The 13,708-nt window shown below is 39.9% G+C and overlaps 1 protein-coding gene across 5 annotated transcripts in view; it reads right to left on the reverse strand.

Moving 5' to 3' along the window:
• The window catches only part of CHCHD6 (coiled-coil-helix-coiled-coil-helix domain containing 6), a 110,401-nt gene that overhangs the window by 77,210 nt on the left and 19,483 nt on the right, over positions 1 to 13,708 (reverse strand). For 2 of the 5 annotated variants that reach the window (XM_086845843.1, XM_086845845.1), the window contains one exon: positions 466 to 486. The exons of the other annotated variants lie outside the window; for them this stretch is intronic. In XM_086845843.1, the coding sequence (XP_086701969.1) occupies positions 466 to 486 (21 nt within the window). The remainder of the gene's footprint in view (positions 1 to 465; positions 487 to 13,708) is intronic. 5 annotated transcript variants of the gene reach the window in all.

Genomic DNA, 13,708 nt, shown 5'->3' on the forward strand with positions numbered 1-13,708 from the left:
GGAGCCTTGACTCAACCTCCACTGGCATCAGCAGAAATATCACCATTACTGTGGAGCTGCAATCACTGTTCCAGACACAAGGTCTACAAAATCACTGGCTTTTTGTCCTACCTTTCATTCTATTGAAGGCAGGTGACCAGGTTCTACTTTAGAAACCAGATGAAACTCATGGCCTTAAAAAGCAATACTGGTATAACCTTCATTTCCTCCTGTTTCTGCTGCTCTCTTAGCCAACAATACACATCGCCAGATCAAGTTTGGTTTCAGCAGCTGTAAGCTACACAAAAGGAACCAGTGAAAATCTTTATGGAGGAAATAATATGCAATTTTCTAGCTGAACACCTTTTAAAATGTAATGACAGAAAATAAAATCCTGCATCTGTGCTCAGCAATAACAATCTGTACACGCGCAGTAACAACATGACACTTGGAATAAGCAAGATCCAGACAAAAAAGAGAGCTTACCCAGGCATCCAAATCCACAGGCTTGGAATAGAGTGAAAGATAGAAAGGAAGGGAAAGAGAAGAAAAAGAGAAATCAGTGATTTTTGGAAGCTGCCTGCTGCTGTGCAATATAGCTTTTAGGATTACAAGTTTAGAAAAGTTCCTTTAAAATGACAAGCATCATAAGCAATGCAGTGCTGTCCCCTGTTGGGAACTGTGCTGTTAAAGCAAAACAAAAGCACATGCACCCCCTAAACCAAAAGCAGAGCAAAGTGCCCACAGCCTGCTGCAGGACCTCCATGTAGGGTGGGAACTAAGCAAAGGCAGCTGGGACACAGCCAGTTCCAGGGAGCCATGCAAGGTGCTGCACAGTGTTAGAGATGCTGATACACAACATGCACCAATGAATGTGGCAGTGCTGGGTAGATTCAAAAGGAGGTGGTCAACAACTGTTCCAATTATGTGCCAAGAACAAGTAATCTTTTAAAGGCCACTTTTGAATGCACAAACTGACCAACATAGTCAAGAAAGTAATTTTCTTCCATGGACGATTTCAAAGAGTGATTCCGAACAGAAAGCCAGTTGACTGATCAGGTTCCCAACCAGATTCCCCTTCATAGGCAACTGAAAACCTCTTGAGTGAACAGTCCAAACCTCTGTCAAAGCCATATTGCTTCCACCTGCTCCTTCTTTTGTCCACAAGTCTATTTAATGGTGCAGACAAGCAGATAAAGCAGCCTGCAGTATTGCCTCTTCTTTATTTGTTACTACTTTTTACTTGCACAGTAACTCAGCAGCAGGAAACCAAGTACAAGATGATAAACATTTCATGCCCATAACCACCTCCTTTTGAAGCCAAGGCATTTATGAGACAGGCACAGCTCTCATTTGCTGTCAAGGGCTGCAAAGCTTCCCTGCCTCTCAGGGCTTCAACCAGCAGCACATTGGCTAAGCAAGAACTTCAGAATGGCTGGCCTTTTTTCATTATGATTATTTATTTGAGGGGAGTTGATAGGGCACAAGGAACTTTCCTCTTGGTCATAGTTCACTGCCAGAGGGAGCAGATGGTGGAGGGTAATATTTTTATGGGATCTGCCATCATTTTAATGGCACAGAGTGACTACTTCAGGTAACTGAGGGATGATGTGTTATCAGATATGCATGTTGTCTGTCCTCATCCTTTGCACCAGCTCAGAGGGTTGGAACTGAACATCTACATTTCAACTGAGGCAAGCCAATTCCCCCCACTTTCTGCAGACAGGATTGATATAGCAGCATCAAGTCCTTGGCCAAACAAACCAACACACAACAGGTGTTTACTGGTAATCACTGACCAATCTTGACAGAAATATGATTTGAATAACATTTTTCTTCCTGATGATTTTTACAGTCAGGACAGATGCGCTTAATTTTGTTTTTACATTTTAGCAATTGCAAGTCTGTCCATCCTCAGCAGATGGACAGGAGGAACACAGCACTCTTCATGGTGCCTGCTATTATTTCAGCAAGTAGGTCATGTACACACTAACTCTTCACTGATGTACATCTGTCATCCCTGGGTGCCTGAGCCATGAACTGACACATTCCTGGTGTACAAACATTTGCATGACAAAATACACCAAAGGTAGTAACTCACTGGCACTGGACAGGAGCTGAGAAGAGAGAGCAAGGAAAAGGAAGCAGCACTATCACCAATATGTGCCCAATAAGACACAATGCACAGCAGCAGAAATAGGGCTTCAAGAGAATCTAACACTGTTAGATTAACTAATCACAGAGCATCTCTTCTGCATGTACTGCCAAGGCTTCTAATTCTGTCAGCCTTCAGGAGAGGAAAAAAATATTACTCCAAGAACAGGAATAGATATCCTCCTCTGAATGGAAACAGGAAAATTAGAACGTGTAGTAATACAAATTGCTGCATTGGAAAAAAAAATCTGACTAAATAAAATACACTAATAAAATAATACAGAAAGGAAAACTCAAGAGGGCTACTGGTTAAAGTTTTGCTAACTTTTAAGCATGTGCCAAGATCTCTTTGCAGACCTGCATTTACCAGTTTTGATAACAGGAGACACAGCCTGTCCATTAATATTTTTGAAGTTTAAGCAATCCATTTAATAAATTAGCAATATCTGGTTTCCTTGCTCCCTAAGTGAGCTTCCAGCTCCCAGATGGCAGCTTACGAGTTTTATAATTCCAGCTCTAGGATACAAGTCATCTTTCAACACTCTTGGTCAATACTTCTGAAAGGTTCTGCTGAAAAGGTTTTTTTTTTCTCTTCCAGGTAACCCAATGGACAGGAACCAGAAAAAATACTGGACTTAATTGTTTGAGGTCAAAACCCAGTCAAGATATTCCTCCTAACTGTATCAGAAGAAAAAGGTTACTGAAACAGGATCTCAGGCCAAACCAGCAGCCTCTGTCCTAGGGATTCATACAGACACCTGGGAGAAGACTCTGGCTGAATATGGGAACTACATGAGTAATACATCTGTGCTTCTGAAAAATTCACATTTGATTATTCAGGCAGGGGGTGCTTCCCACATACATATCAACAGTCCAACTTCCAGTGGAATCAAGAAAACAGCACTAAAATCATATTTCACTCAATAGGGAAATTCCCAGCAACATTTCCCAGACTCACTACACTACATCACCCTTACACATCATTCACACCACTCAAGTCTATCACACTCTGGGGAAATATAAAAATGGCAGTGAGCAATCAAAACACAGTTCTGTGATTGGCAGGGAGGGAGGAAGGATCAGCACAGGGCAGCAGCCTTTGGAAGGACAATGCCTTTGCCACCTGACTGGAACCAGCTTCGCCCTAAAGTCCATTTCCTTGCCATAGTCAATAACTGTCACAGAACAGATTTCACTGCAGTGCAGATGACTCATGAATCCAGACTACCAGCTTGGTAGAGATCTCCTACTTAAGAACTCAACACAAAGTATTTTTAGGGGCACTGCCAGCTTTGGGAGCGGAAGATAGAGTGGGAGATGCAAGAAATGAGAGGCAGCAGGTGCCCAAAACCCAAGACAGCTGTTGGCAACAACTTTTGCACTCATGTCAGTATCTGAAGAACTCTGCAGCATATTCCAACATCTTGATGACCAGACTTCTTCACTGAATGAGCAAACAGTCATTTCTTCTTAAAGCAATAATCCAACTCTAAATTTATCATGATCCACAATGATATAGGAATTCAACTATTTACAGAATATATCTAGACATGCAGTATCCACTCCAGACTCTTCAACTCTTCCAGTTTAGTGAAAAATTGAAGCAGTATCAATATTAAATGTCATGAGAGTCTGAGATGTAACCAACTGACAATGGAGAGGGAGAAGAGTCACTGAACAGCAATCAATTTTGAGGAAAGGCTGTGATGAAACTGCTTAACTGTAATGCATACAGACCATACACAATTCTATAAACATAAAGATGGGAAGCAGCCAAAAAACTTTTGCCCTTTTATGATTCAGGGACAACTGCATCCTAATACTTATGGCACAGCTAAAAATAGGTTTGCAATGGTGACCATTCATGGTTTTCATTTAAAACAAAATTAAGAGAAACCTATTTTATAAAACCCAAAGTAAACCATCTGCTTTCATGGCTTGCTTTAATACTCCAGCCCATTTCCACATTCTCCTTTTCCCATCACACTTCTATACATGCATACATACAGTTTTCATTTTGTAGGCAGCCAACAGACAAGGCATTCAATGGTTTTAGAAATCTTGCAGAGCACAGGGTCTCTAGAGATGTATGCTCCAGATGCTTATTTCTGATAGTAGGTGAGTCAACAACTCGCTCTAAATTTTTACCTTCTTGCTGAAATTCCTACTCTGCCTATTAAACTTAAGAATCTCCAAGTCCCTAACCAATTTAGAACAAGGAGAAAAAAAAAATCAAGAACTAAAACTTCATGAAAGGGCACCATGAAATTCTGTATTAATTACGACTTCCTATCACAGAATATATTTCAGACTGAGTCAATGAGGTATTTCTCGTAAAGCTAGAAACAAAGGCCACTCAACTCTTCTTGGATTATTTCTAGCTCATAATCATTAATGTAGACTCCCATTACACTAGCCTGAGGGTGGCATATGGCTTTCTAGGGATAGGACAGACGGGGGAAAATAACAGTTATGTATGCCTACATCCCAATCTCATTGCTGTGCCTACATATGGGGACAGAGTTCTCTCTTGCCAGATTCCTAAATACCAAATATATTAGGTTCCGAGTCAAACATAGTACCTCACACACAACCACTGTTTTGAGAAAAATCAAGATGGCATTCATAATCAACCCATGTGCCTCCAAACAGTAAAAATTATGAACTCTGTGTGTTCAGAAGGAATTCCCTTCCCACATTTGCTCTCAGACACTACATGCAATTTTTACCTGCCCCTGAATAAAACAGGTATTTATAGGCACCAGACAATGGATACAGGCTAGCATAGTAAAAAAAATACAAATTTCCTGCCACCAGATTAAAAACCTATTTTTAAAAAAATTTAAAAGTTATTCTCTCCAATATTATGCAGTTTAAAAGAAATGCAGTTGATTTGGGGGCTGCTTTTTAATACAGAGAGACTGTCATAATTACATACTTGAGTAAGAAAATTCTTGAAAGCCTTCAGCCATGGTCATGCATCCTCTGTCTATGAATTCTTCAGCAGGTAGAGAATCAGGTGCACTTTCAAACAACACAGCTTGTTTTTATCCCTTTGATAGCCTTGAAAAATTTCCTCTTCTCCCTGCTCTTTCATCCCAGACATGCACAAAGCACACCTTACACAGCCTTACAGGGTGAATATCATTCTGGGGGCAGATTCCAAGCTACCAACTTGCCAAGATGCACGTAGAAAAGACATACAGTAATTAGCATTTAGTATAAATCGTGTGGATTCCAAAGCCTTACTGGAAGGACAACATAAAGCACAGGAGACTCAAAATAACTGGTCTGGGGTAGTCTACATACATAATCACACTTGCAGTAAGGTGTTACCTATGAATAAAAACCCATGGAAAGAATAATCAGAGACTACCCAGGAAATTAAAAGCATAAAAGTGAGTAACTTGATCTCAACCTCCCTTATTTCTCCAATCACTTAAGACACAAAGGCAGTCAGCACTAAATTTCCCTGCAACCAATTTTGAAAGGTACCTCCATCTTTACCTGCAGCATTCCCCTACATCCTAGACCACTGTCAGTGTTATGAAAAGGCTGCCAATTAAGTTGTGGTTTTGAGCTACAGACAAAATGTCCACTAGAGACTCTGATGCTTGCTTCCAAAGCACTTGCAACCCACTGTGTGTTTTAGGAAGAGAATATACTGGCTCTCAAATACACACACTCTTGGCTCCTCTCAAGGCTGCGATAAGAGAAAACGCTGCAAGGTTGCATCTTTTAATGAAGTCCGAGTATATCATAATGAAATCATCTGCAAAAAGAAGAGTGTAGATTCAGCAACAACAAGGATTCCAGGCTATTGTAAAACTGCATTCTTTATTTTCACATTGAAATCTCCAGGGCATGATTTTATCAAGTGCAACTCACAAATCTATGTCACCACCAGCAAAATTTTGATTTCCATTTGATAGGAAAGATTGCAAAGAACATTTTCCCCATTGTGCAAGTGCTTAATGTTTCTAAAAACTATAAGAATTCAAAGCTGATTCAATGACCATTTACTGGGCAATGCAAAACACTCTTGCTTAAGGCAGATGGCTTGGAAAATTCAGGGTAGGAGGAGAGCATTTTCCCTTTCTATGAAGGAGCAGTACCTAGAATTCTATCAACAAGGATCACGAACCAGGTCTATGTGGAGAGTGGCTATTGTCAAGAAGAAGGTGGCGTAGACAGGGTGCAGCAGGAAGAGTTAAGCAGTTTGAGAAACTTTCCTTAGGAAAACATTTTGATGTCAGTGAAGCTCCTGAAGCTCAAAAACTATGTCACATGCTAAGGAACCAGAGAAGTATTTATTTATGGACCTTTTAGTCAAAAGCAAGAAGCTTGAAATTTAGATTTAAAATAGGGTATGCTCTAAATATAGCAGTCAGATGACCTGAGAGAGCCAAGATTCATGGTCCATGACTTTGCAAATTTAAAGAGTCAATACAACATAGCATCACAGAACACTAAAGACAGATTGCTGTATTTATTGTAGTAGATACTAGTTACAAACATATCTCCACTTGTTTGCTCTGTAATTATAGTTGGAACACATACAATCATTTATTTTCTGTAGACTTCTTTTGTATGTTACACCCCCAAAGTCAATGAAAGTAATTTTAAGAACCTGTTGATTGATTGATTTATTGATCAAATAAGTTGGCCAGCGCAATGGACTGGAAATAACCAGACAGGCAAGTGATCTGATAAATATTCCTGGAGACTAGTCACTATAGGCACTGAAAGCAGAAAAGAAACCCTTGAAGGCAGGTTCGAGCTTCTTTTAGAATCTATATTAACAGTTGGGCATAAAACTTCATTCCTTATGCAGGCTTGCTTGGTCAAGTGCACTCCCCAGCCAAATGTTTGAGATAACTCTGCAGAATCCAGTGTTAGCTATCAAATTCAGCAGAAGCAATTGGTAAAAGCACAGGTCCTATTACCAGAACCAATGTGAGAAGAAAGGGGGATAGGGGTCTTACACATAGTTTTAATTGGGAAGCAAATACTTCTCTCTGACCAAGGGCATGAAAGAAACCCAGGCAGCAGATCATCATTGACAGCTTCCAGTGCTGGCAGCTGTTTTTTGGTGATTCTGTGGTCAGACTTCACCAAAGCTTTCACTAAGTAAGAAGCAAGAAGCAGATCATGCCCCTGGACAGCATTGAAAACCACAAACTCATCTATCAAGTATTCACTGAGATGGCCTATTTTATTTTTTTTCCTGTGGATTTAATTGCAATTTAATGAGGTTTTCAAAGAAACATGTTGGCAGCTTATCATAAAACTAAGCTGAACACATCTTGTACTCCTTTTACACTGTCCGCTCAGTTGTGTGAAGAACTGTCATCCAACTCAAGTAAGAAGCAAATTAGGCTTTAACTCCATTGCACAGGAGTTCTCCCTACGAGGAAGAAGAAAAGCACACTAACAAAGCAGGAGGCAAAGAAAAAGCTTTCACTACCACTATTATTTGTACAATATTTTAGATAATCTTTTGGCACTGTGGTTTTTGGGAGTTTACATTTCTCCCCAAGACAAAGGAAGTAAATGTCCATGGATATCAAAAGCTTCTTCCACAAGCATAAAATTCTAGCAGGAAAAACACACATTCAAGTTCAGCCAAAATAAATTAGCCAGATCAAATTCACAATCTCTCATAACCTCTCAACATTTCTGAAAATAAATGCCACACTTAACAAAACAACCTTTAAAATAAAAACCTTAAAATGTCTATTTATCTCAGAATATTACCCTTCCTGCCTGTCATATATTATATATTACATAGATATAAAACCAAAAGAAAAATCCACTCAAAGAAACCAACACTCTAATGCTCCATTTTCCATATAATGTTTGTTATACACCCACAGAGATCTTAAAACATTTTAAAGGATCAAGCTCTCCTTCTCATTAGTACCACCATCACGTTGTCCTGAGCTGTGGACATATAACCTTTTGCACCTTTTCACTCTATTGAATCAATCTCCCCTGGCAACTTCTGGTGTGGCACTCTGCTCCTCATGCCTCCGGCTCCTCTTCCCTCACTAATTCTGTGTTCAGAACTGTGAAGCACAAAATTAGATGTTTCAAATTAAGCAAGGAGAGAGAACGAGAGAACCTTATTAAATCAACATTAGCATCAGAGTGTCTTTAAAAGAGAAACTCAATTGCAAAATATTACTTGTCTCTGTAAAGCTCGTTACATTGACAGGAATAAGGCAGGCAGCAGATGAAGTGACCTTCCTCCATCCCCACCTTCCTCCTCATGCTGGTCACAGAACTCAAGCTGTAAATACAGGATCCTTTTCAGACCACAGCCCCAGGGAAGAAAAGCCTATCTTGAACTCACAAGCTTTGGAATTGCCAAGTGAAAAAGGATCAGGTCTACTAACATCATTTTGGGGAAGCAACATGGACACACCAAATAGGGTCCCAACACACAGAAGCAGACTCCCTTCTCCTTCCAAGCTTTCCACAACACTGGTTGTTCTCTCAAGTCACATTAGGAGTTACAGCCGAATCTTCCTTTCTTGCAACAGACAAAGAGCCATTGCAAGTATTCATTTCCATTCTCAGTCCCCAAAAGTCAAAACTACTGACATGATGGCGATGATCAGCATATTCTGTTCCAAAACACCTCAGCTTCGTGAATCCAAACCTCTAGTTGCTGACCCGGTTCCCTTAAATTCTTTTTCAAGATAAATCACTGGAGTATCATACCATTCCCCTGTGAAGGACAATTAGACATGTTGTTAAAGACAGAAATCACTTCTAATACTGCATAGTCTTTAAATATGACTTTTCCTTGGCATTTCTTGATGAAGAGTTGATATTTGCACCTTATGTCAACAGAAGGAATGTACACACCTCACACCATTGAGCAGCAGGCTATGGATTTGTCTGTTGGGTGCCATCTAAAATGGGAGTGTCTTGGCAGTGTCTTGTAGGAAGGGTTTGCAATGTGTGCTGCTGCAGTCCTACAGAAACAAATCCTACTGAAACAATTTAAGAACAAAAAATACATATTTCAAAAGTACTTCAATTAATTAAAATCAATGTTCAGAGTCCCCATTCAGCTAGGAATATTATCCTAAGGACAAGTAACATGAAACTAAAGCTCAGTTTCTGATAACAAAACAAAGCTTTCAAAGCATTTTTGGGGAAAACAGACACTACCCAAACAGAAATAGAGACCAAAGCTTTTGATTTCTCTAGTCTACAATGCAATGGAAACTTCTGTATCAGCCAGACATTATTGAAAACTCTGCATTTTGCAAACAGGTTTTTAAGTGCAGACTCCATAGCAATAAATGGCAGTTTGGGAAGCCAGAGGTGCTGGCAGTTCTGATACCTCTTCAGAGCAGTCACGAAAATGACCACTTCCTCATGTGATAACCACACTTACGTGCCATCAGCTAAGCACTGGACAAAGCAGTTACTATACTGGTAAAGACAAAGTGCACCAGGGAAACAGCAAGGAGAAGGAGGCTAAAAACAACACCCACAAGAACTAGTGATGAAAAGCTAATTTGGTTGTTAAAGTGCTATTAGACATCCTTGTTTCATAAAACAAAATGCTTCATTTTCACCTCAAAGGGCAACAGTTGTCATACAAGATTGCTTGGAGCCTTCTGAAATGAAAGGTGATTTAACATTCAATTATAAAAGCTGAAAAATGGGGAAAACAGAAAAGCCAGAATGATGCATGGAGCCTGCTGTCCTAGGCTGGCTCTTGATGCTGACCCAGGCTGGTAAAAAGTCTTTATCAAAATATACTTAATTGCCTGCTAGATGCCTTCCAGGAAAGGACCACACCAAGCAAAAACTGGAAGTACTTTTTTCTGTACTCTGCTGCATCTTATTCTTCTCTAGCCTTTCAAGGGCAGTCTGATACAGAACTACAACAGCCCTCCTGCTGCCTGCAAGTCACATCTCTTGGATTTGAAGGGGTTATCACATAGTGCCTTTAATTCAACAGGACAATAACTACAGTCATTAACTAAAGTAATAAGTTGACATTCAAATGCCAAACACTTTCAGATCTTTAGTGCCTCCATTCTGAAAAATTTTCAGGAAACAATCAACTTACACAAACCACACAATACGTAGAACTAAAAGAAGAACAAACAGGGGAGATAACTTGTGCAACTTCCACCATTTAATTCTGTTTCTTACAAATCATTAGTCATTTTGGTAACTCAGCATATACCAGCCCCATGAGCAAACCATGAGAAAACTTGATATTTAAAGTCACTTATAACTGAAAACTTGGAAAAGCTTTAAATGAAAGACAAATCTTTAAAAAACAAAAAGCATAAAAAGCCATCAGATGGTTCTGAAAGGCTTTATTTTTGTTTACTAAAAACATACCACACTATTCACCTTCAAAGATCTCAGTGAATACCAACACAAAACAAGACTTTTTGATATAACTACTATTCCAAGAAAACTTGCACAAGCAGGAAGCAACAATTTGTCCTGATTCATGCAGAAAATACTAGACAGGATCAAGACTGATAAGAGAGACCCTAACCACAGAAGATTTTCATCATCCATGTATTCAAGCAGATTACCAAAAGGAAAACAGCCATGGTGTACTGATGCTTGACTGTTAATATCCTTCCAACGGGGCACAATCAGAAAATTATCTCAAAAGATCCAAGTATAATGGAATGAATGGTTACACTCATTTGAGATGAAGGGAGAGAGCTGGAGCAGTAAAAAACACAATTCCTATTTCATTCTTAAGTCTCTAAGGGATTCAAGAAGCAGCAGGAATGGTGGAAAGCCATCCACCAAACCAAGATAACTTGTATTGCTTGCGGTGATTAACTCACTCTGGGTGTCAGCCTGCCACCTTCTACTGTCAGTGTGGAAAATCCAGTGAAAGCACTGAGAGGATTCTGAAGAAGGGAACAGAAACACTGGAAAAGAATATGCAAGACAGACACAAAACAAAGCTAAGAGTCACAGCAGCCTTTCTTTTCAGTAATAACTACTGGCTGCAGCACTTGTCCCACTTTTGAGACATGAGTAAAATGGACCCATCTCATCAGTGCTAACTTTTTCAAGCAGCAAATCTGGAATTAATATTCACAGGTTCTGTGACTGACATAATTGCAATTTAAAAAGGGCAATTAATCATCAGCCACATTGGTGGCTGACTTGCCAGGCTGGGATCTTTTCTCTCCACATCTGCCAACAAACTCAGAGGAGGCAAAAGCATCACGTGCGCACAAAGCCAGGAAGCGCCGTTCTCCCTCTTACCCCAAGCCCAGGCTCATGGGGTTTGTTACTATTTTTTCTCCTATGCCTGCCCCACTGGAATAAGTCACCCACCCTTTTCTGCAGCAGTCTCCTTACAATGACCAACCAATCTCCCTTGCCATGTGGATAAGGAAAGCTTTTTCCACATTGCATCTCACTCATGTCAGCCAAGAGTAAAGCAATGGAACTCCATCACCGCCATCATGAAGTTCTCATCATCTCCCTGTTTTCCTCTGCATTTTTGCATAAACTAGAATTATTTTTTTAAGTGACATGTCAATCCCAGTCTTACTTGGAAAGTGAATTACAAAGGTGAGAGCACAGCTCCAGAGAGTCAGATAACATAGGCAGATGATGGAAACATTAAACCCTGGCAAATGGATTTTATCAGATGAGTCAGAAAAGCCACTAAGTCAATGTTTGCTTCTGTGCTCCTATGGGAAGGTTTTCAGGCAAGTTGTAAACAAAATCAGAAATCCAACAACCGTTCTGGGTATCAGTTCTGTCACTTTAAATTTTTTCTATCACCCATTGCCTGATGTGAAAGGTATTTCAACCAACAGCATTTAGAGAAGAGACATTTGGAAATTTGTCAGTAGTGTTCAGGTTCCCAGAAAGAAAGGCCCAAAACTAATTTAATGTAGAGTGAGTATATCACCTCTTCAGAAAGTACAGTTCTTCGTGAGAGGAAGAAAGCCAACCTGACCACCATATTATGCCAGTCTACATATCTGGGAAGTACATAAACCACTATTGTGGTAATTACCACAGAAAACAAGTATGAGATTGAAGGTAAGATTTAGAGTTTAGCAAGCTGCAAGGTCTTCAAGTGACATACTTAACACTGTGTCCTTGGGCCAAAGAAAATATATAACATACTTCTAGGCCAAAGGAATCTTGTTCAAACAGGTGCCACTGCTGCCAGCCAGGTGCAGTAGAGACTGAGAATGCATGTTGTAACACAAGCTGTACAGTCCTCCCTTCCCCATTCCTGATAGTCAGCAACCAAAAATTGCCTTCATCGTAACAATACAAAGGAAAAAAATTCAGTGCTTTTGTATGGGAAAAAATGTAATTTCAATCCTAATAATTCAGTCAGGATAGAAGCTGGAGCACAATTACATACTGCACGTCTTGGCCAGAGTTCCAAACAAAGGTAGTTGGCAGAACATCTCTGCCAGCAGATAACAGCAACAAATGGCCTCATTTCCATCTATTGTAAGATAATACATAGGTTTTGCTTCCTCATACCATCCTCATTTCTATCTGGTTCCTCTCAAGATTTGCTCTCTTTTTGACACAGGCTCCAGGTGTTCTTCATCCACAAACCTCAGCGCATCATTGCAAGTTAAATGAGGTGTCTCCAACCCAGCCCTCTCAGCTTTGTGAAACTGAAGAAGTACAATTATGAGCCCCCTCCGGCTTTTTCTGCCTTCATTTTGCAAGGGTTTAGAAATCTTTTAAAGATCACTTTATTCCCAAACAGACCTTTACCTTTCAATGACACAAGTATCATAATGCCCACATAACCTCTACTCAGATCGGGCTGACCTTGTCCTCGCCTTTAACAAAATCACTCCTTAACAAACAAGCGTGTGGTGTTAAGAAACAGTAGGTATTTCACTCAAGTATGCATCTTCTCCCAGTTCAGGAGTAAATACCCTGAATCTCTGTTTCCTCACAATGACTGGCTGGATCAGTAATTTTTACTGGGCTCTTTTGCACTCTGAGAGGGTGTTTACCAAAAAGAGTCAGTAACAAAGCAGAGAGGGGGAGAAAAAAAATAAATATAAATACAAAGAAGCTTCCTTAAACGCAGTGTTCTTGAGCTGCTGCCCAGTATCACTGATGCTTCATTTCTTGCATTTCTTCAAAAGAACAACAAATACTTAAGCTTTCAAATTTTCCCAACACCTGTAAGCTTAATGCTTCCAATCAGCACTTGTTCACATCTTTATCTTCAAGCCAGTCTTATGAAGTTTTGATAAGCTTTTTCCTTCCCCACATCTCTCACTCCACATGTATAAAAACCACTAGCAGAAGACTGAGACCAAAATCCTTGCCTCTTCTATTGCCTACACTTAGCAATCAGCAACTGAGTATTGTGAGACCCAAAGCACTGCCATGTATTACACACTTATCTCTGCAAAACCACCCTGCACAAATGACAACTTCCAGGCAGGGGGAAGGGGGAGTTGTGCAGCTTTGTGATAATTAAAGCATAGACGAGTGTCACTGCTGTAGATAATTATGCATTAGCAGTAAAATTACTTAATGGAATTAAATAAACTAAGCCAAATGC

This window comes from Cyanistes caeruleus, chromosome 11 (assembly GCF_971803275.1).
Source record: "Cyanistes caeruleus chromosome 11, bCyaCae1.hap1.1, whole genome shotgun sequence".
NCBI classification, from domain to species: Eukaryota; Metazoa; Chordata; class Aves; order Passeriformes; family Paridae; genus Cyanistes; species Cyanistes caeruleus.